Consider the following 24,125-nt stretch of genomic DNA (forward strand, 5'->3'; position numbering starts at 1 on the left):
TTCTGTATCACACGAGCGTATTGTTGTGAAAGCCTCTACTCTGCATATCCCTATATTAGGCTTATCTGTGTCACGAGATAGAGAGACGCTATCGGATTGATTTAATATCTGGAGTACATGCGCACCGTTTCCTGAAGCACAATTTATAATATTAAATTTACCTTAACCAAGAGTAATGGTGGAAACAACTACTGAAGCTCCATCCGTTGCGAAAAAAACCCTGGTTCCTCGCTGCCTAACCGACTAATTAAAACCACATCCACATGTGTTCAAAGAACAAGAAGTCTATTTGCAAGGCTTATTGATTACTTTAAGGCGTACAAATGGAAAGCTGTGTTAGGAGAGGGGCTCTCGATTTAGCTTCAATCTGCCAGGCATAAAATGATCTCACTGTGTTTGCTGGGAAGAATGAGCTCCCTCCGGGCACGGTGGGTAATTAGGTTAGTGGATAGTCGGTGTCAGGAAATTGAAAGACCATCCTAATCGGATTCTTTTGTTTCCAGGGGAATCAAAGGAATTTATACGAGTCACTGGGAAATCTCACACGACTCAATTCCGCTTGACCATGTAAAATGTGTTTGCTCTCCCTTCAATGCACAAACAACTTTTAATACAAGGGTGTAAATCCAGCACATCAGGTGCATCTGATGCGTCCTCTGTGGTGGCTTCCAAGATAATCCCCGATATGTCCGTGTGTATACTAACTAGGTACTTACACTCGTCCATCTGCAGCAAGGAGGTATTGAACTATTTCACTTAAAAGTAAAACACAAACTGCATGCATTACGTTGTATTACAATGCATGCATGTATAATTAATTATAAAGTAGATTACTACATTATTTGAAAGGCCTCCTCGACATGGTTGGTATTCCAGTCAGCGATATATATATATATATATATATATATATATATATATATATATATATATATATATATATATATATATATATATATATATATATACCACAACTACAAAAACATTTCTGGACACAGATGTATATGATACTCCAGAAGTAGTCGACACTTTCCTGTTGAATGTAAATATAATAAAACACGCAAATCCTTATTTCACATACATACATGTACACACATGAAATCTGATCCCTGCTTTCCCAGCATCTAGGAGCAGTGAGCTGCTGAGGAGCAATCCTTCAGATTCATGACTCAGTCTTTTGTCAATGAAAGCAAACGATGTAACTGCACTAAGAAAAATGCGCTCGAGCATTTCTTTGGTTTTGCCGCCGTTCATGCATGTGTGTGTTGTTTTATTTTGCAGGTGTGCGTCTGGACAGGGTGAGAGGGGGGAGACAGAAGTACAAGCGGAGGCTGGACGCAGAGAACAGCGCCTACCTCGGCCTCGGCATCCCGCCTGCAGCCAAAAAGCCGAGTGAGTCACGCTGTTTGTTCTTTTTGTGTCGCTCTCACACAGCTGATTGTTGCAGATTTGGGCTTTTCCTTTTGTATCAAAGCAATTCCCCAACTTTGGGCATTTATAGAAATGTTGGGACGTGTAGGGCTACATTTAGAAATGTCTTCATTTTACAATGTGCAGTGACATTTTTTTTGTAGATGGAGTTTTTAATGTCATGGGGGAGAAAAATACCATCAGATTCATCACCAGGCCAAGCTGCTACTTTTATGACTGAGCACCGTTTATTATGACGTGCTAGCCAAACACTATGCAGACTTATTATTTATTTATTGTAATTTCTCTGCCCCAGTATAATCCGGCCAACATAATTGCATTTTATTTTATTTTATGTAGATACTGTGGCCTAAAATTGTCTCACACCCCATCTCTCTCTTCTCTCTTCTCTCTTCTCTCTTCTCTCTCTCTCTCTCTCTCTCTCTCTCTCTCTCTCTCTCCCTCTCCATTTCTGCATCCGTCTTTCAGTGACGAAGATCGTTTCCCATCTGTTGGTGGTGGAGCCGGAGAAGATCTATGCCATGCCTGACCCCACCATGCCCGACGGAGACATCAAGGCCCTGACCACGCTGTGCGACTTGGCCGACCGCGAGCTGGTGGTCATCATCGGCTGGGCCAAACACATCCCAGGTAGAGACGCGTGCCTGCGAACGAATGACTGCGTTGTCTGGGATATTGTTTACAGATCATACTTAGTTCTTGATTTAATCATTTCAAGCAAGCGCTTACAAGATTTCCAGCGTTACGACAACAAATATTCTTCTTGTATTTCCAATTAATCTACAAATACATGTTTGACATGCAAAACAGAGCGATAGTTATCCGGCCTGTTGTTTTAGTTTGAAAAAATATCCCCCCAAAAATGTCCAATGTGGTAATTAGTGAGATGTTATTGATGAAATGGGGATTCATATCGCACATGTTGTTGGTAAAGTAAGTAAGTAAACCCACATTTGTACTTTAATGTGCTGGAACGATACAGTATGAGATTACTGAAGTAGTTCACCGACTGTTTCACACACATAAACATCCCCCACACACAAACACACACACACACAGGCACACACAGGATAATTAACATCTGCTACTCATCTGCACCTAAGGGAGAAGCTAGTCCCATATTCTAAAATCTAATCAATAAAGAGCAGCTGAAACCTGTGATTTGACTGGGTGTGGTGGGAGGGTCTGGGGGGGATCCGCCCCTGTGTCAATGTATTCCATTTCAATCCCAGACTTAAAGAAGGCAATCCTCTTACTTACTTAAGGAGACTACACAGTAAAATTGATTTATTTAGGGAAATACTGATGGATTTCCGCAGTCCTCGTTGACATATACTTAAATAAGACTTTTTTTTTATGCAAAATGTTCTCAGATCTTCTTTTCTTCTCATCTCTCTCGGTTGAAACAGACACTTTGTGCTCCAGATTGTTTAAAAGGAGCGCAGGTTGCACTCAAATTAGATACAACTCATTGATCCAATCAAGTATAGTATGTACAAAATTGCACATGTTGCCAATTTAAAAAAAAAAAAAAAAAAGGTAATGCAATGTAGCGCTGCAGCGAGCGCGTTTAAAACTAAATGCCCATTAGAAATTCCCAGAGCGGAAGATAACGTCTTCCCACGCTTGTTTTATCCCACCAAGGTGTATTCAATTTGTACTGAAAATCTATAATCATCTGGAACCAAAGAGCCGAAACGATTATTCACTCATCAAAATAACATAAACTCACGTCACGCTTGAAAATGAATCCATTCTTAAAACCAGAACGCTAAATATAGCAACTTAAGATTTGTTTTCCAACCTGTGGATTTATCGCTCATTTCCCAGTTGGCATGACACTAATCAGCTCCTTAGCGCTCTGCTCCGTCCACGATGAGCCCTAATCACTGGTTGGGCACCAGATTTACGTTGAATGAATGCAGTCTGGAGGGCTTGGAGGTGGGCTCGGGGGGGAGAGGATTGACTTTACGAAGACACAAGGGAGCTGTGTGGTCTGAGAGCTGGGACGCTGGGGGAAGCCAGGGTGCCGTCTCCCCGCTGGGAAGTTCTCCCTGACCTCTTTGTCATCAAACATCTTGAGAACACACATGTTTTTTGACTACCTTCATTTTTCATTTTAATCAGACAATAGCGGCAGAAAGAGGTGCAGAAATTAATTCAACCGTCATATTTTTCAGCTCCATTTTCTGTGAATAACTATTGATCTCGTATGCTATGCAGATCTAAATCCAGACCTGACAGAGTTATTAAAGGGCTATGCGACACTCTGGGGACATTTTACCCGGGGCCACCGGGTCAGAGTGTCACCAAGTAACGATTAAGACAAAAGGGGTCCCTATAGTTTAACAGTCCACTCCCACCATTACACTCATAGCCCACTGCGCAAATGGCCTTAACGATGAGGTAATAAGAGTCATTACTGCAAATCGCTCCATTAATGTAAAAGTCCTTCAACACCCAGATGTGGAGACACCGGGAGGAAACATGTAACAGAAAACACACTCAGCGTTGCATGTTGTCATTTTGAAGACTTCAATTATTTGATGGGCTCACGGCAACTTACTTTATTGTGCACAGGTTTTACTCCGAAAGGCGAAAAAAGCTAAATATTGACACCAAAAAATAATAATTTGGCCTTCATAAACAAAACTCTGAGGAGATGTGGTTCTGAAGCCAAAGCAGAGTTAAACATGTTTCGAGAGGAAGGCTGTAACTCATCACCAGGCTGCCGGTGACTGGATGTTACACAAATGGAAACAGAATCGCGGCCCGGTTGTCAGGAGGTCAGGGGTGGCCACTCATTTGTGCAGCTGTTAACACACACACACACACACACACACACACACTCACGCACGGCCCATCTCAGACATTTAAGTGCACCCAACATGTGTAGATTTATATTCCAGGCAACTGCATTCAGCGCCCTCTGGTATTTAATGTTCAGTCAGTTCCGCGTCGCTTTCTTCTTCTTTACTCTCTTTCTCTCTGCCACTCACACTCACACACACACACACACACACACACACACACACACACACACACACACACACACACACACACACAGACTCTACTACTATCATATCTTTCACACACACTCTCCGGCTTCCTTGTTCTCTGGTTCCCCTGACTCTCCCCCTCCTACTCCTGCGGCTCACATAGAGCCCTCTAGTCTCATTATTACCTCTGTCTTTTTATTAGGCCCATTAGGGCTCTTAGGAGGCCTGTAATGATACTAAATGAATAGAGAGTGAACTGCTGTCTGTTTTAGACCTAGCTCTCAATGACAGCTTCAAGCTTCACTGCCAACCACTCAGTCTCTTCATTGCACTGAATAGGGATTCAATTACTTATCTGATCTGTACCGCTACTGTACTGTTGCAGAGCCGACGCACTCTTCCTTTCTGCAAACAATCACTGCATCCCATGGTATGTATGTAAACATGAGTGATGCCTTTATAGAAATAGGCACATGGTGTTCTGTTAAATCATACGATACAGCGGTTCAGAACGCCTGTCATATTTCCTGTAATAGTTACATGCTGATGTAGACTTGGTCCTCCATCACTAATTTCAGGGCTACCGAGACAAAATGGACTTTAAACCTGGAGACCGGTGTTTGCGTCATAAGTCTCTCTTGTGGTTTGGTTTAGGCAACAAACACTCTTTGGTTCAGGTCAAATGTTTGCTCAACGTGTCTCATTCTTAAAGATAATTTAGACTTTTTCACTTTTCGACCGAGAACACGATTGTTCCCTTCATGTACCGAAGAGCTTTGCATGCCTGAACATAATGATCCTAATAATAACTTAAATAATAGAATAATAAACATCATTATCTACTTCTAATTATATAAATGACTAAAGTAATAATGATAATGCATTCTTATACATTTTTCTGACATACAATTTCTTTCACAGTGTATTCGCTGTTGCAAATTACGTTTGTAAAAACAGCGTGTAAAGTATTCAATAACTTCAAAGTGGAGCTAAAATAAAAAAACATTCTACAAACTCTGGCTCGGTAGTCTGTACTTGCTAAGATGTTGCTCTCCCACCAGCCAGCTTGTTCCAACATAACTCACTACAGCTAATCTAAGCTAGTTTAAGGTAACTAGCCGAGCTCAGCAGAGTGTCAGTAAGTGCCATCTCAGCGTTTTCTCTCTCGTGAGTTCATACAATTTGGTGTGTTTACGTTGGCTTTAAATCACATAATTAAATGTATTAAACTGCAGATCGCTTTTTATTTGGATTTCATCCAAAGGCAGAGTGCAGTATCTGCATTTTTAGGTATCCTGTGTATTGTCTAGTGGTTTGCCTGCCAGCCGGTAAACTTAAAACAGTTTTCCTTTAATTTCTCTTTTACTGCTCTTTCCATTTGTAGTGCAGCTCAGTAGATAATAAGTCAAGTTCACATGTGCAGTGGAACCCTGTAGTATATTTGTCTCTGCCTATGCTTTTTGTCATCACAAGGCTGAAAAGACTGATGGAGACAGAGACATTCCCTAGTTTGCTCAATATTGTGTCATGTTTGGTCAAACGGCAGCAAATCAGTAGGGTGAAATATTGATATTTCATCAGAGGGGAATCACCCTCCACAGCGACACTTGACTCAGCCACCTCCGGGCGACACACCTGAAGCTCCGGGGCGACCCCCAGGGAGCCGGGAAGTCACTCCATCGCTTCAGCAAATTGAGTGCAAAGAAAAAACACACACACACACACACACACACACACCAGCTGAGGAAGAGAGAAAGAAAAGGAGGAGGCGGCTTAAGAGGCCGATGCTTATATCACAAAATGAGTTAATAGAAGGTGCCCAAAAGACTCATGAGTGGGGTTTTTTTTTCAGTGGAGGTTTGATTCGTTAAACACTCATAACAAACTTTTTGTCTGAATCATTGCTCTATTTTTCTTACTCACACATGTGATGTGTTATACTCACAGGTCCTCCCTCGTTATTCTGAATACACCTGACGGGCTTAAAGCCATTAATGCTCTTGTCTTTTGGGGATGGAGAGTAAATTCATGAATCCCTGACGCAGTGTACAGTATCTGCATTCAGTGATCCCGTAGTCCCTCCGCCCCCTCCCTCCGCTAAACGTGTACCGGATGTCCTCCATCAACTGTCTGTTTGTCAGATCTGAGGCTTGGATCGATCCCCCTTTCGCATTTGGTGGACTGATTACAATCTACTAATCAATGACACCCCCAGCACTCTTTTCACTCTCTGTCCCGCTCTCTCCCCGTCGCTTCTCTATTTGCTTGATAAGAACCATCGGGAGAACCTCTTTTAAGTCAACCTGCCCCCATTCCCCTCCATACAACCTCAGACTTAAGTAAGCAGCGGGGTGGGTTCAAGCCCCTGGGTCAATACCCCCAATCACCTTCCTATTAACTATAGAGGAGTGCAAGGTATTGTGGCGCTTCAGGTCCTTTCAGATATCTGTCTGTTTGACGCGGCCGGTGTGAATGTTGGAGGAGAGACTTGATGGATCGACCTCGAGACCCTGGATGGATTTTTACCTCGAGTGCATAAGGTTGAGCACGAGAGACAAAAGCATCAAGAAGGTGTTTTATCAGGTGGAATATCTTCCTGTATTGTCTCACCGCTGCTGGGTTGATGTCACTCTGTAAGAATAATAACGCAGTTCATTTAAAGAGAAGTCCTGCAATTAAGTCTGTGACTGACATAACTTCATTTGATAAAGCGCAGACATGAGATGCAGGTCAATGTGGAGCTAAAACCGAACACAACTCTTCTTAAATACACTGTTCTTTGTTGCCCAAACGTTTTACGCCATCTTTCCTTCATCTGGGTGGTATTTGAGGTTTCTTTCTATGAAGTTCATCAGTTGGTCATGTGACTTTGCATGGCAAATATAAATGATCACAAACTCAGTGAGCAAACTGTGCTGTAATATGCAGTTGGGAGCTAAAAAAAGGCTAATTGGAAGTATACCATTTTTACAAAATTTTGATTTTTGCAAAATACACTATTCTTTTAACTACGATGGATAAAGAAATACAAGTTAAATATTCATCCAAGCTTTAACGGGAAATTTGTTTTCTCAAGATTTCTTGTTTTTGGAGAACAAACATAATCCCCTAAACTCCTTGTTTAATCCTTTCTGCCTCAAAGTGCCTTATTATGAATCCAGATTGCCTTCATTTGCCTCATTCTTGAAAATATATACAACTAATTGATTCACTTCACATAAAGAAACAACCCTGATGAGCATTACAGCCAAATGATGTTTGACAAAAGAAGAGTTTTACAATATATTTGCTGACACTAACCAGCGATAACCATCAAGTGACAGAGGGCGCTTATTACTTCAGCACCATTCATTTTAGTCCATTTCAAAATCTAGAATTCATGTATTTTGTGTTGAAGAAGAATTAATTTAGTAGCGTGACGTGAATAAGACGTGGCTGGGTGTAACACTGGATTTGTCCTCACTACGCGGTGTCTCATGCGCTTATGAGGTGGCTTGCAGAGAGCTCTCTGTCGATGGCTGATGGTTGAAGCACCCTTGGCTCATGTTTCAAAGGCCTCCGTACTTGACTGATTTATATTCTCCCCTTAAGCCAGCGCATACAGTCATCGGCCTCTGTTTCAAGTTGGACTTCTCCGGGGATTATACCGGGTTGTATACACAGCCCATAAAACATCCTGAGGACCGAGATGTCAGTGCAGTGAGGTTAATGGGTTTATCTCGTGATGCGCCATGTGCTTATACAGTGTGAGTGCAGCAGATACCTAGAAAGAACCCCCCCCCCCCCCCCGCCAAAAAAATAACACATTTTCTTATCAATCCTGCAGGTTTTTCCACTCTCTCGCTGGCCGACCAGATGAGTCTACTGCAGAGCGCCTGGATGGAGATCCTGGTGCTGAGCATCGTGTTCCGCTCGCTGCCCTGCGAGGACGAGATCGTCTACGCCGAGGACTACGTGGTGGACGAGGAGCAGGCGAGGATCTCGGGCCTGCTGGACCTGCACGTGGCCATCCTGCCGCTGGTCCGACGCTACAAGAAGCTGCGCATGGAGAAGGAGGAGTTTGTCACGCTCAAAGCCATCGCCCTCGCCAACTCAGGTAGAGTCAACGCCTCAGTCAGTCCCGCTGCTGGTCACATGCACTGCAGACAGACATTGTTCTCACTTTATTTTACATTGTGGACACACCAAAATATGCCAAATCTGTGAATCAGGAATACTGTTATTTGGAGGAATGTTATTGAATTAAACATGGACTCAGTAAAAAAAAAAAACCTGGAGTAGTTCAACCCATGAAAATTGAAGAAAAATGTAATACAAATATTTTAGAGCTTCCTCTTTCAAACCAATGGAATTCAAACACATTTTAAAATAATGAGGTTAACGGTATCATCACGAACAATACATGTTTATGGTAAATTGCAGCCAGTGTCACAAGCTCGACAGGAACGTATATATCTCTTTATTAAATCTTAAATAAATCTAGATAGGTGGCATTCAATTAAAGAATAAAAGAAATAATGGCAAGTGATTGTCTATATCTGGCGAGCCGATCACGACCACGCTGAAGGATTCCTGATAAGAGGGGACAAAAAGGTCAGGAGCACGGTTGTTTAATTCAACACAATCGCTGTGTGTGAGAGTGTGTGTGTGTGTGTGTGCATCTATATTTTTGTACTTTGTTCGCTGTGTGTGCGTGTGTGTCTGCGTGTGTGTGTGTGTGCGTGTGAGGAAGAGACTGTCACATTGCGCTCTCATTCTCTCCATCTCCATAACAGTGGCTGCCAGCGCGCCACAGCCGAGGGAGATATATTTAGCATTTCATTAGGAAAACAGGGGCTGTCAATAAAATGTGTTAAGTGGAGTGGAATGAGCGTCGGGGAGCGACGGGCCTCGTTTGTTCCAATGTGAAGACGCTGCGCCCGTATCGACAGTTTGCTTTTCATGAGGCCGGGCTGTCCCCCACTAATCAATGCCTGTTAGGAGTCTTTTCTCCTGCCTGACTGAAAAATGAAAAATGCTGAGCCCAGAGCTTTAGTCTTCTGATGACAAACTCTCTATGGGAGAGTGGAGAGCGGGAAGGATAAATGGGAAGGGGAGAGCTGGCGGGGAGGGGGAGGGAGAGGGGTTGATGGAAAGACGGGGATGTAAAGGTAAGGGAGAAGTGTGAGAGAGGAAGGCAGGGGTCGAGAGGGAGGCTCAGGGAGGGCGAAAGGGCAGCTTCGGCTCGTTTGAACACAGTCTCGGAGAGCTTCGGCTCCAGGGGTCCTGTGGGTGTGACAGCTGTGGAAATTCATGGCCATTGATTTTGTAATTAGCGGAGTATCGATGGGATTGAAGCCAGGCTGCTGACGGATTACATGGAAATTGTTTCTTCAAAGTTAGTTTTGCATTCCGCCCCTAACATCCTTCAACGCACACACACACACACACACACACATATGAAAACGCTCTCCCTGTGCATTTACACTGACACACATTTGAAAAAAACATGCCACCCCCCCCCCCCCCACCCTCCTCCTCTTCCTCCTCCTCCTCCTCTCCCTCTGCTTCACACTCACACACACATATGCTCGCGCAGCCAAACGCGGATCAGATCAGTATTAACATGAAGGTTTCAAACGAAGAGAGCTGGAACACATGTGCGGTCCACATAGCCTAGTTAATTTCCCAAGATAGAAACGCAATTTACACAGAAGGCGACTGGTAAAAGAGACTTAATCAGTCAGTTAGGAACATAATTAGCCTTGTACTTGGCTTTTTTTTCCTGCCTCATTTACATGTTTATGCAGGGTCTTACTTCCCTCTACAACTTTCATGACACATAGCGGAGCTGATGTAACTCACGCGCACACGTCAATCAGCAGCCACGTTTAGTTTAACGTCAGTAACACAGTGTGTTTAGGATGAGACGAGTCGCTCCTATTCTGTTAGATACACAACAAGATGAATGGTTTTAGATTCAATCATAATACTGGATTGAATTCACATTTTGTGCACAATTGTATTAATGAATTGTGGATTATGATACACGGACGGATTAGAGCCGACACTGTAAATCTGTGCAGTGAAATTGGCTGAAAGCAAACCGCTGCTTGTCCATTAAAACGCTCTCTGTCAGCTTGTCCTTTGGAGGACGAGCCTGATTTTTTTTTTTTCCCCCTGACTTGTAGACTTATACATAGAGAGCAGTTTTTAATAAGTCTCAACTGGTTTTATTTTAGAGCCTATACATAAGGGGGCCAACTGCTCTTTCTTATGGAAATGAAGGCCATCTGCCGCCATCATTCAGCTGAACGATATCCTAGTAATGCAGCCATCTGAATTCATTAGTAGGGGGATGTATGTGGTCCATGATACTAGAAGAGATGAATCTTTTTCCTGTCCCACCGTATATTTATACAGACCTACAGTACCTCTCCTTTTCTCTCCCTAGAGCCCTGGCCACGCACAGGCATTTATTTAAGGAGCGTCATTAACTACTACCAAGAGAAAACCTCTCTCCAAAATTGCATGTTTGCAAAGACCGGATTTAAAGGCAGCCGATGCTTCTGCAGAACACCACCTTGTTGTTGTAGATCTTTTGTCATGCAGGAGATCAATATAAAATGTTTGCTTTCGTTCATTCATTTAATATGACGCTTTAAATTAAGGATAATCTAAATATTTGTCCTTCTTTCTTCCTTCCATCCCCGCCCCACTACCTCTCTTGCTCCAGACTCCATGCATATAGAGAACATCGAGGCCGTTCAAAGGCTGCAGGATTCTCTCCACGAGGCTCTGCAGGACTTTGAGGGCCCCCAGCACCCAGAGGACCCTCGGCGGGCAGGCAAGTTGCTAATGACGCTGCCTCTGCTCCGTCAGACCGCCACCAAGGCCGTCCAGCACTTCTACGGCATCAAAATGCAGGGCAAAGTCCCCATGCACAAACTATTCCTCGAGATGTTGGAAGCCAAGGCTTGACACCTGGGCCAGATGTTTGACAGACAGCTGCATCACTCAATGGGAGGCGAGGGACAGCCCATGAAAAAAAAAAAAAAAAGGTGGTGTGCCAATTGACAGTGAAAGGATGAAGCTTGGACTACTGAGTCATTTTAACACTTTTAAATGGTTGTAAACATAAAAGAAAAGGGGACTTGAAATGGTTTTAAAAAGGGTGAATATCAACCTGATTGACATGGGATCATGATGATGTATATAAAGATGTTGTGTACAGAAATCAGGCAACCGAGGTCTTGTTATAGCCAGAGACCCATTGCTCTATATCACCTGAAGCTTCTGTGAATTTGTTTCTTATCTTATTTTCATCTCAAAATGGAAGTATGTTAATATAAATGTCCTGAAGAACTGTACGGCCACGTAGCCACAATATGTGCTTTTTTTTGTTTGTTTTCCGTTTCGTATTTTTTAATCTCAGTTGTTAAAGCAATAGTCTCTAACTGGTCTACATATAATATGTGTACTGTATATTGTGTGAAATTGCACTGGGCGGGTAGGGGGGAGAATTGTTAGACATATTCTTATATTCGTCATCAAAGACAGCGACCAGGGGTCTGTGAGATTCTCGATTTCCTCGTAATATATTTACCTCGTAGTAGCTTCATCGAATCGACTCGGCGGTTGTAGTCAACTGGGTGCTGACAGAAGGACACTGGTTGGCTGGGGATCACAGTTCACAAAGAGTTTGCACTAAGCATCGATGAACAACGCGGCAATAATGGGTATTGTTTTAAGTCTCAGTCTGTGTTTTTCTTTCTTTTATTATAGACACCAACACTCATCACTCCTCTCTGTCTTTAGTGTTACACGCAAGTATTTGGAACTTAGTTAGATTCTATATGGGTTGTTGAACATTTTTATTTAGATACAGGTACAACAACAGCAACATCTATGCAAGTGAATGCAATCTAAAATCGCTCTGTAATGCAACCTGATAGCCCTGCAATAAATACTACTTTGTGAAGTCCACAATGTTCAGTTTGTGTCACACAGCTGCAGATTCAACTCTGGTTCTTCTTGCGTCCTACAGGTTGTGACGGCGCGGTGTTGGATTGCATTATATTGTATAGGTTTTGCTTTTTTCTCGCATCCATCCCTCTTTGTTTAGGTCGCATGTTCAAACAAGTGTCACTATATTCAGAGCAATAGTTCTGCAGTTAATCACAACAGTCTTTTGTTTGTTTTTGCTATTGCATTATTCCAAAATCTGCATGCGATAATCTCACGCATCGAGTCTAATGATGTGATAGCTTGTGGGTTTAAATAGTCTGGCTCTAAGAGAGTTAACTTTAAAATGCAACTCTGAGAGAACATTTTACTTTATGCTTTCCAAATAACAAAGGTTGTGGCAATATTGGGCATAGTTTCTCCCCTTTTATGACTTTGCCAAGTTTTAAACTTTCTTTATTTTTTTCTTGTGATCTATCAGGGTGGTAAATTCAAATAAAAGTAATGTTCATTTTTGTTTTTAAACTGAGGGTGTTGAGTCCCTTTGTCAACTTGGTAATTAAAAATAGGAGATGGAAGACTTTTACCAGATTGCTGCAGCTTTAAAAATGTGCAACAATATAATGACACTTGTTTCTGAGCTTAACTTGATTTCCTTTGCGATTTGAAACTCGACTATAACGACAGAAAATATCAAACCACAGATTTCAGCTCACTGATGTTCTGTATCTTTGACAATTATTTTGCCAATCTTTAATGGCGGTGCTCATTCAGACGGGCACTGTGTTGAATTTTTTACACAACACTGATGCAAACTAAAGTAATAAATCTGTATATTACAGAAATTATAGACTTTTTAAGGCAAACCTATCAGTTGTAAACCAGTTGCCAAATGATTCTACGAAAGCAATCAGAAGAATGTGATACAACTATAAACATGGTATCATAAGATCAAAATAATACAATAATCAGCTGCTCTTAGGATTTTAATGAGACAGATATTGTCCCTTCTGAACACTGTAAAGCGGTCGTGTCTTTATCGGGTTTTAAAGTGCCATTAGCTTCGGCCCAACAAGAAGAAAACAAAGCCAAACCACCAGTAACTACTGATGTCGGCCAGTTTATACAATTTAAAAGATCCCTACAGGAATGGACGCTATGGATTCACTGTAATGTAATGCATAGGTACTTATACCCCAATACAGTAGAGAATACAATTCCCATGATGCACTTCCCCAAAGTGTGTAACCAGCTAATCCATCCCCAAAGGAAGTCAGGGGCCGCTGTATAGTAGCAAACCAAAGCGTCTACATATACTTCAAAATGAAAAACTGATAATACTGCGTTTTGAGCCAGCCTGTGAACATAGATGTTATTTACAGTAGAATATTAATGTATTTTTACTCTGCTAATCATCCAGTTGTGCGTCCTTTCATTTTGAGCATCCTTCAAACTTACGACGGAAGTGATAACAGCTGAACATCTATTTTGTTCTCTCACTAGATGCATTGATTAAAGCTCAGTGTCTTGGTCAGTGTGGGACGCCCCGAAGCCTCACTGAGAGATGAAACTACCATAAAAACAGTCATATTACCATGTTTCAAGAAAAGTACTTCAGGTTTTGGCCCCAAAACTTGCAAAAACATGCAAGCCGACCTTCTCTCCTCTCCCTCACGTACCTCCTCTCTGCACTTGGAAGACTGGTGCCAGATAATTGTTTCCCAACTTTCCCGTCTTCTCAAATTAATATCAGAAAAATAAAAGAAAAATGCTTAATTTACTTTCAGAGCTCTAAAACGGTTCTACTACATCCAATTAATTCTAATTGTCTCCTAAGCTGAAATTCTCAATAGAAATGGAGCAATTAAATTTCTGCTTTGGCTCTACCGTGGGGACGAGAGACGTTTTATTTCGGTTGACAGTGGGGAGGGATTGTCTAAACCTTTACAAAGGCGATTTCATGCGTGTCTGTAATAGTTTCATAACAGAGCGATCACTGGGCTATGCAAGGCGAATATGGCCACCTATGTTCCTTGTGTTGTGGAGCATCAGACTGACATTTAGCTGTGCTTTGTTCACAACGTGGACATACTGTAAAGTGCTGTACGCCGCAAATGTATTGTGCATATTTCATCATACTATCCTGTAGCTGCTGTGCATTGATCTTACTATGATCGTTTGTTTAATCTGCCCGTATAATTCATTTTTCATGGTGTATCAGCAACTTGAACACACATTTGGAGCCCATCTGAATAGCTGTATAATATAAATCACTGTATTGAGTCATGCGAGTCCGTTATGTTTGGTGGGATGTTCTCTTTTCCTTTTCTGTGTCCCTCATGGCTGAAACACACACCATGTGTTATCATCGATTTTGGTCATCAGCACAGCGGGATGTATAGCGAGTGAAGGAGTCTAGACCCTATACCTCAATTCATATTTTGAAAATTATCCTGGGTTTGGAAACGGGCCATGGGTTCCTCCTGGGAATCGGTGGCACAGAAATAAAGTGACATCACTGACTGGGTATTAAAAAAAATGTAGATGAACCTGCTGCAATTGGGGGGGGATCACATTCCTCGGAGGAGAAAGCTGCTCATTCGCTGTTCCATTTGCGGAGTTATCTTATCTCCGCGCACTCTGAGATGACGAGATTTACATAAAACACGGAGGAACCTCCCTGGCCGCTCCGGTCCGCGGTGTATAAAGGACTCTGCTAGGTGTGTGTACCGTAGACATGTGATTACCCGAGAGGTTTACTCCCCTCAAAAGCAATATGTTAGCAATTGTGATATATGAATCAAGTTAAAAGGGAGTTTTGATTCATTTGAATTATAAACATGCCGTATGCTTGGAAAAGGCTCGGGTAGCTATGCATACACAGTCCTGGGGAGACAAAGGGGGGGAAATGTGAAATGTTGGGATGAAGAAGCAAAAAGCCAACAACAGCTGGGTTTCTCTGCAGTATTGTGTGGCATTTTCTTGTGTTTTCTTTGTTGTGTTCATGCCTGATGTACTCATGTGTAAATATATGCTTTTTTTTTGGAGTGAGTCAGATCTGCACTGAATGTACAGTGACAATAAAATCACATAATTTATGTAATCACTGCAAATTATTTCTTTACTATCGACGAACATGGGGATCAATCTTCAAAATTCTTTATTTTGTACCATATTTACAGACATGGTTCGGTTATATTATCACCATTGGTTGGTGGGTGCGGGAGTTACAAGGTCCCTTATGGATACCAAAAAATAAAATTAAAAAAACACACTGCTGTTTATTATACATGAACGTGGCAATGTTTGGACACATGGTCATTGTCAGATGTAAACCCTTAACCATCAGCCCTGTAAAAGGCTATTGTGGGCGTTTACCTTTGACTTAATAAACTTTATTTGTCACATACATACAAAAAATTTGCCCTCTGCATTTAACCCATCCTAAAGATTGGGAGCAGTGGGCTGCTGTGAAGCAACAGGGGAGCTACATGGGCTTCAGCTCAAGGACACTTGAACATGCAGACAAGAGAAGTCGAGGATCGAACCCCCGACCTTGTGATGAAAGACCTCCGGCCCTGTGCCACTTGATGATTGCCACCATGGATACCCACAATGCACTGTATGCTTGAGTCTATAGAGCAGTTTATGTATGGATATGATGAACTCTTTCATCAACATGTGAAGACACGGAATAAAGCAACTGGTTTCAGCTTTTTAGATGAAATTGCAGGTTAGAATGTGTTCGTCCTGCAATCATGCTGACTCTTTACAATGTTATAAAACATGCATTTTGATTGCAATTTGCCCCGAACATAAAGAAACACATGGAGTGTTTTGACATTTCAGATGAACGAATAGAAAGGCTGCAGTTAGACACACTCGCCTCGCAGTTTTAAAATCATAAAAATGTCTACATACTGTATAATAATATGTAATAAACATTCAAAGATCTTGTCTTTCCTATTGATAATAAATAACCCAAAGAAAAACAGACTCTTAGTTCATGTCATAAAAAAAACTTTAAAATGATTTGCAGTGATCATCCAGGGTTTTTTGTTTCTATTTGATGGATGAAAATAATGGTGAATGTTATTATCTTCCTTTCACTCGTATCGCAGTAGAGCCTCGGCATATGAAACGTACAGTCAGACGGTGCCGAGCATGACCGGTCGTGTAAGTGCGCGTCTGTCTGTGTGCACTTGTATGTTTAGCAAGGCGGTGCCTTGGGGTGTAGCGGCATCCTCCCGTCCCGACTGTCAGTTGGTTAGCTGTCTACACAATGTCCCGTTTGACCTTGCCTCGGCTACAACACTGGCTGAATGCACATCTGACACACTCCCTTCCTTTGTGGTGCAATCCTGTGGAAGTCATTTCATTTACTGGGCTTTCAACTTCAGCCAATATGGGGGATGGGGGACTAAGTCTGTGTTTAATCAGCCTGCCACAAACCATTCCCTTAAACAAAATCAAATATGATGTCCAGCGAAAAGATCTCTCAACAGAAGATTGAATTAAACAAATAAATGGGCTTGTCACTTTTTCATTTTTTATTTATTCTCTTGGCACGGCTACGCCCGCCACTCCATATTATTGCTAGAAATAACCACTGTGTATTAACTTGTGGATTGTTCTGCAACCCCAGTATGTTAGTGTGGTGGATGTCTGGGTGTCCCCCTCTAGCACTTAAGGATTGCTGAGAAATAACTGAATAAAGAAGAAGAAAAAATGCAAGGAGAATAAAACACCTAATCACTTGTGTCATAAACTTCTCATCGTTTGCAGCTCTTTGTAGGATTGCAGGTGTTTTTTTCTCCTCTGTTTTAAGTCATTTTGGAGGAATCAGGGCACGGCCCACTGTCCTCAGAGTGACTTTCCATCTTGTCAACCGTGTTTTATTCTCCTTAAATCGTCACCAGTTGTCCGGCCTGCCCGTGCTTAAGAAGGGGCATTGACACTGTCACACTGCGGTCTGTTAATCAGGCAACCTTGTCGGCTTCCGCTTTCAGGAAATCTATGATCACGCTGTTAGTGCAACCTTCACCACTGCCGTACACTCACAATCCTTTCTTTTGGCTCACGTGAGGATTATTCAGTGGCCGAGGTGAGAGTCCACTGAGAATAGGCTGTAAAGTGTCAGTCATGGTTACCCAGAGAGGTGTTGTCTTAGACAATGTAACCAGGTGAAAGTGAGTGAAGGAGATAGGAAACCATCAATATGCTCCCTGTGTGAATTGAAGAAGGTCATGATTTATGGCTCCCGGCTACAGCGTACATACATGCTGAATCTACTCTTTTGTCCCCCCCCCCCCCACCCTCTCTCACTCGCCTGGCTCAAGGACAGGTAAGGGTGCCTTTCTCCGCCGCTCGTCCCCGCCACCATGAAGTCGGTGGCTCTTTTGTGATGGACAGCCCTGAGAAAAGCCAGTGTTCTTCAAAATGTATTGAGCGCCATCTATAGGCAGCCGCAGTGACTGAGTTTCTGTACCTCGGCCGTCCAGAAAGAAGCAGCTAAGCAGTAACACGGTGCACATTTCTACCTGTGATACACGTGCCTCTTTGGGTTCTTCATCACCTCATCAGTCACGTCCGTCTTTCACTCTCCTTTCACTTGGGGACTCAGACAGAGAGGGGCCAGCTGTGGGTTTTCCGAGGCCTCGCAACAGCTGCAAACCCCGCATGGCATTGCATCTGTTCAAGTCTCGCAGCATTATGGCTTGTATCTCAACTAAAGCAAGTTACATTATAGTTCATGGTGGGGTTCTTTCTGGCCTCACCCTATTAACCAGTGAGCAGATGGAAATTATATGGTGGGGCGTTAGGCCTGAAAATGGACTTGCAAGCAGCTTGCTGTCTCGAGCGCGCAGCTTAAAATGGAGCAATTTAAATAGGGTCACATGAGAGAAATCAGGACTTGGTTGTAAATTCATTCGAGGCGGCACAATGAATACCATCAAGTCTTCTCTGAATCTTAAAGTTTATTATTTATTGGCATGATTTATTATGTCTGGGCGCCTCTGACGTTGTTACTTTGCCTTTGGAGGGAGCCAGACGTAACAAATGGAGCTCTCATTAGCATTTGACCTCCACATTATGCTTTGTTTACCTGCCTCTCCTCACCTCTATATCTCCTCAGACAAAATCAGGGCTTTCACAGAAGGCTGTGAGTGTGACACAGTTTTGTTACTGGGCGGTAAAAGGTAAGTACCACATTTGCATTGCAAGATTTCTCAAACAACTTGAGCATGCGGAAACAAGGGGGCGGGCGGAGAGGGGGTGCTCTGCTCCTCCGGGACGTAGCCACTCCCAGACGCTGTCGCCGAGGCTCTGGAGCCCTGACAGCTGCTGAAATCCCCAGGGATGATCGAAAGAAGTATGAACTAAAGTTACAGTAAAGAGTCACGGGCACATCCAGTTATGTATGGATATAGGAAGTTTTTCCCCGCTAATTGCATTTGGCAAGAGATGTCATGAATGAAGTCCACAATATAAAATGGGTTTTAGTCGTGTGTGTGTTCACGTTGGAAGATTTAGCTTTTTCTTTACCTATGAAGGTGATGATTACACATTATAATTGCAGAGCCATTAAAAACACTCAAAGTAGTTAAGACATATTCTTTTAAATTGGATAAATGGCATTTTAGTTATAATATTTGTCATTTCTGATGTTTATTCCTGCAGAACAACCTAACCAGAAGAAAAAAAACACTTGATATGAGCTACAAGTAATATAAAATCAAATATAAAAAAATAAATGTAGCTGAAAAACTGAAAGATAAAGAAAAACATCATTACAATTGTAATTATATGCTCTGTGCAATATTAACATTTCCACGTTTCATGGGTAAGCAGGTCATGCATACAGTACGTGTATAGAAAATCATAGGCAACAAGTAATGCCAAACATCCAAATACACACACACACACACACACACACACACACGAGGTTACCAGACCGCGGGGTGTGGCAGGTAGCTGTGTGTGCTGTAGTTAATTGTGCAACGAGAAACTGTTCTCTAATTTATTTCTCGCCTGTCCATACAAGAGTGATCATGAAAACCCATTCATTTCACAGAACACAATTTTCATATTTAATGAGCATGACTCCGATACAATTACAGTAATTAGTCAAATCTCACACACGGCCAATGAAGCTCGCCACCATTATTAGTGGATCTTATTAATGATGTTGCACATGTGGTGCTCATAGGGTAATTGAGGGCATGTGTGGGTATGGGAACAGGGGTACTGGGGATTGGAAAGCAGCGGTGGTGGCAGTCTGTTTTCTATCTATAACGGGCCTTTTGGAGGTCTGCTTTATTTGAACATTGAGATGTTTTAACATACAGGCACTGCTATTGATTTGAAAACAACTATAGTTTTGCTTTATCCTTTACGAGAATAACCTGAACTCTCCATGAAACAAATCCACTGACGCATTTGGTTGTTGTTTCATCAACTGACCTGAAAGTTGATATTTTACAAGCTGCTTTAAATAATTGCATATCAGTTCACAGCATCGGCGCCGCGCGCCGGACCCAGGAGGATCACAACAAGGAAGAGAAAAGGGGAGACGCTGGAAAAAGAAGCCCATTTACTGTGAGTGATGATACTGCAGTGTCTGACATTTTGGAGGTTTTCTCCGGCTTCTCTTTTCAGTCTGACCCTTATTAAACCTACAGAGCTGTGTCGTATCTGCAACCAGAGTATGCCGCAGGAAGTGACACATCCCCTCCTGATGTGGGAGGATTCACTGTGTGCACATTTTTCTTTTGTGTTGGTTTGTGCCGCTATGATGACAAGATTTTATAATGTGGACTTTGTGGGGCTATATTTAGAAATGTGTTGATATACAGTTTGCTGACATCTTACAGAGAGGTAAACATCCAGAACTTTATAAACACATCATTGTAAAAGTTACGTCGTATGTTGTTTCATGGGCTTTGAGCCAGTTAGAGTCAGGGATGATGTTCATAAGGAAGCAATAATTTTAATCAAAGAAAAGTGATTTTATGGCCTCTTATCCAATTAAGGTCAGTGTCACCGCTAAGTTAATGAGTGTGACGCCGTAAAAGAAAAAGCTCTATTAACACAACATAATTAGCGGAACATGGTGGAATTAGACAGCAGCAAAGACAGTGCTCTGGTCTTTGTATAATTAAACACAGGGAAAAGACAACAATTAATCCAGATCTTAAAACCCCAGTCTCATTCAAGCCAGAGAGGGCATGCATTGTTTTCGGGAAAGCTCTTGAGACGGCGCTGCCGTTCTGTGAAGTTTGAATTACAGTTCAAAGACAAGAGCTGAAAGTGAGGGAGGTCATGACAACAATGTGACAGATTCATGGAGGCCAGATGACTCTCACACAGCAGCGACTTAGCAGAAGGTGCCATGTTTGTTCTCGAGCACTGAATGACATCCATTGTAAATTTCACAGCACTATTTATGCCTTGGGTGCTCAGGAGAAAACATGAGGACTTGGATCTCATGAGTTTACTTGGAACACATTTTTAACACAGTTTAGCATTCCTTATGGCGGCTTATTGCTGCCAACGTGACAATAAGCAAACACAAAAAATTAAAAAAAGACACGTTGGTATCTTGTCAATTTCAGAACCTATAGTCTAAGTAAGGGTAAGCCTCTGGGGTTGTATTTCTGGCCAGGACTTCCTTCTCCGCGAGCTGATCATTGTTTGCAGTGTCATTAGCAACTTGAGATGCCAGACTGGAGTTTGAGGAGCGAGAGTTAACCCTTGTCAGATGATAGTTGTTGGGCCTTCGCTCCCCACACGGACCGTGTATCTGCATTCAACCAAAGCCTGCTTGACCGGGATTGGTCAATATTACTCTGATTACGTATGGAAACTCGAACACTTCCGACACCAAACATCTTGTCCATTTGCCTGCATATGAATGCCGAATCTGTTTACAGAGATTAGTATGTTTTGGTGAGGAGAATAACTTGTTGACCTTCTTGGTTTAAGAGCAAAAACCTGCAAAGATCCAATCAGCCTGAGCTATCGTTGTGTTTAGTCGCAATTAGCAAATGTTAGCATGCTAATACAAGACAAAAGGTGAACCTGCTAAACCCCACTGGGCCTGCTCACACCGACAAAGTTGGTGTATTTAGCAGCTTAATTAAGTTGGTGGCGACCAAAAACAGAGATAAAAGGGAGTTAAATATCGTTCTTATATTCGCCAAGTGGCAAGACTCACAAGTGCAATAGAATGTTGTTGCATTCGTCGTATCAGCTTCATGAGGTGATAATATGTCAGTGTTTTGGCAGCTTGTTGCCAAAATACTGAGGTGACAGAGGTGAAAAATATAAATTATTACAGGTTTACATAATATGAAAAAAGAAGTCAAGATACAATCTGAGTGATCAGTCCCCCTAAAAGTGTTTCATTTGTTTGGGGAAATGACTTCTGCCAACACGGACTCAGTATCATTGCTTACAGTGACGGGTTATTGGGATGCATCTCAGTCTGAACTAACCGATTATTCTCACCGCGGCATACTGGGGGGCAGGCCTTATTAGTGATGTGCTAATGTGACATTAATTGCTTTTACTTTTTCACTCCATTAAGAGGCTGCTATCTGTTTCAGGAGCCTGGCCAGATGGTTTATCGGCTCTGTGCTCTGGCAGCGGTGTTGCTAATGGACTGGAGCGCGGAGCTGTAAAATAACGACAGCAACAGGCGACCACAGGAAATGCCCATAAATGAACGGCAAAGTGTGGAGGTGCAGAGAAACCTGTGAACGGGACAACTGATTCGGAAACTGTCAAATGTTGACCTGACAAAAGGAATTTGGAGGGTAAAAATGAAACCTTTGACCTCAAACACATCACGTTGGTTTGTTTAGAGTATTTTTAAGCTTTTGTTGAAGAACACCGACAAGTCCTCATTCAAAATATTGGCAGCCATTGACTATGTGCTGAAAATAAGGCCGCCGCATTGAGCAGTAAAGCCAAGAGCAGGGTCAAATGCTAAATAAGAAGAAGCTGGCACTAGAGACACCCAGGGGAATCCTCCTCCTCTGTGTCCTTATTCTCCTCCTTCGCCGTCCTTACTCTTCCATCCACCACGCCTCCACCTCCCCCTACCTTGATGCCAAAGCTCCATGACCTAGGCCAAGATCAATAGCACAGTTTAAAGAGGATGGACTGTGTAAACAGAGACGATAGATCCTGCCGGTGAGGATGCCTTGACCACTGATGGCCTCTGACTGGTGCGGTAGCATTTGATCAAGTCGAACCATTGACGGCTGTCAATACATCTGGCAACAGAGATGTTTGGACCCTGTCAGCGGGACTTCAGGATAGTGAAATGTATAGGGGGTTGGTCCAAAGATGAGTGGTCAGTCGAGGATGAACGGGGCCATTAGGGATCTGGAGTTGCAGGCAGGTATTGGCAAATAGGCATCCAATAACCGCATCCTGTGGGTGTCCAGTGTGCGGATTCACCTTGTCCAGTTCAGAGTGGCTAAAGAACACGTGCATCCTGTTCATGCACTTATTCATGGTAAGAAGAGTTAACGTTAAGCACAACTGTTGCAGGAATTTGATTGATTTATCGAGTAGTTGATCAACAGAAAATTGGTGAAAAGAAGTTTATTTGGTCCTTCATGTCAACCTGAAACCAACGCAGCAGGATCTTGTCCGATCCAGTTAAGAAGCAGATTATTGGTTTTAACAGGTGTGTAAATTAGACCAATTTTTAATTTATGACCATGATAAGAAATCAGTCTGAAATGTGTGCCCTCGGTTCATGAAGGTTAAATTAGCTGTTTCTAATATTATGTATAGGCTATCGGGTTGGAATTTCCCAAATAAAACCTGAATGGCATGTCTTTTCAAAAGTGATTTATTAGAAATAAAACATTATACTGCATCTTTGACGAGTTTCTTTACCATACATCAGGCGTCAGCTTTTTTGTGCAATATTCCCATATGCAGCAGTTTTAATGGACCATGTCTATGATTGTTTATATTTACAGATTCTCGATGTCATAACAGTATCCACTCCCTGTCTGACTGTGTGTGTTAACTGGCATGCAGAGGTGCAAAACTTGGCTTTCAAATGCAAATATTTTCACAACTGGCTTTTTGTTCAGGAACTGCCACCTGGTAGAAGGTGCAGCAGAACATTTTGTATGCAAAGTCATTTGATGCATATTAAAAAGTTGTAATTATTTCTGCAAACTATAACTTACTCCTGTACTGTTAACAAAAAGGATATTTGCTTCTGCAGTTAAGTTCAATACTTTAAAAGCTGTTCACAAGTTACAAATGTGAACTCTTTGTCAGAACCTGGCACCTACATTACCCACAATGCAACTTGAACTCTGACAGTTTGGTCAGTTATTATGTTAGCTGCCAATGCAGAGAAGGCAGAGAAGAGAAGCAGGCTATCAAGGTCTGGTGAGCTCACTTATTTAAATTTAAAAAATTGTAGTCTTTGATGTGTGAAATTTATGGAGTTTCCCTTTTGTTTCACCGGTAAGAATTCTCTTCATATGAAGGACTAGGCTGAATATAATAATAATATACTTGTGTAAAAGGAACGCTGACCTAACACTTTGATTGAATGGGTTAAGTCTAGCTGTAATCCATTACTGCAGCATAACTATGAGCAAGATTTATATGTTTTTTAAGGTGGAAACCAACCTATTTTACACTTTTGTATAGACCGGATATCATCTCGCCATCTATGTGAATATTTCTGAAGTGAAAACAAAAACATTACTCACC

General features: G+C 42.2%; 1 protein-coding gene across 1 annotated transcript in view; it reads left to right on the forward strand.

The window, feature by feature from the left end:
* The window catches only part of LOC137785835 (steroid hormone receptor ERR2-like), a 36,883-nt gene extending 21,461 nt beyond the window's left edge, over window positions 1-15,422 (forward strand). The window contains exons 4-7 of the mRNA XM_068577359.1: window positions 1,279-1,389; window positions 1,897-2,058; window positions 8,254-8,523; window positions 11,143-15,422. Of these exons, the coding sequence (XP_068433460.1) occupies window positions 1,279-1,389; window positions 1,897-2,058; window positions 8,254-8,523; window positions 11,143-11,387 (788 nt within the window). The 3' untranslated portion in view covers window positions 11,388-15,422. The remainder of the gene's footprint in view (window positions 1-1,278; window positions 1,390-1,896; window positions 2,059-8,253; window positions 8,524-11,142) is intronic.
* Window positions 15,423-24,125: the final 8,703 nt, after the last annotated feature.

The sequence above is a fragment of the Clinocottus analis genome, unplaced genomic scaffold, assembly GCF_023055335.1.
Source record: "Clinocottus analis isolate CAN_PGR_092001 unplaced genomic scaffold, fCliAna1.0.p SCAF_15, whole genome shotgun sequence".
Taxonomy (NCBI): Eukaryota; Metazoa; Chordata; class Actinopteri; order Perciformes; family Cottidae; genus Clinocottus; species Clinocottus analis.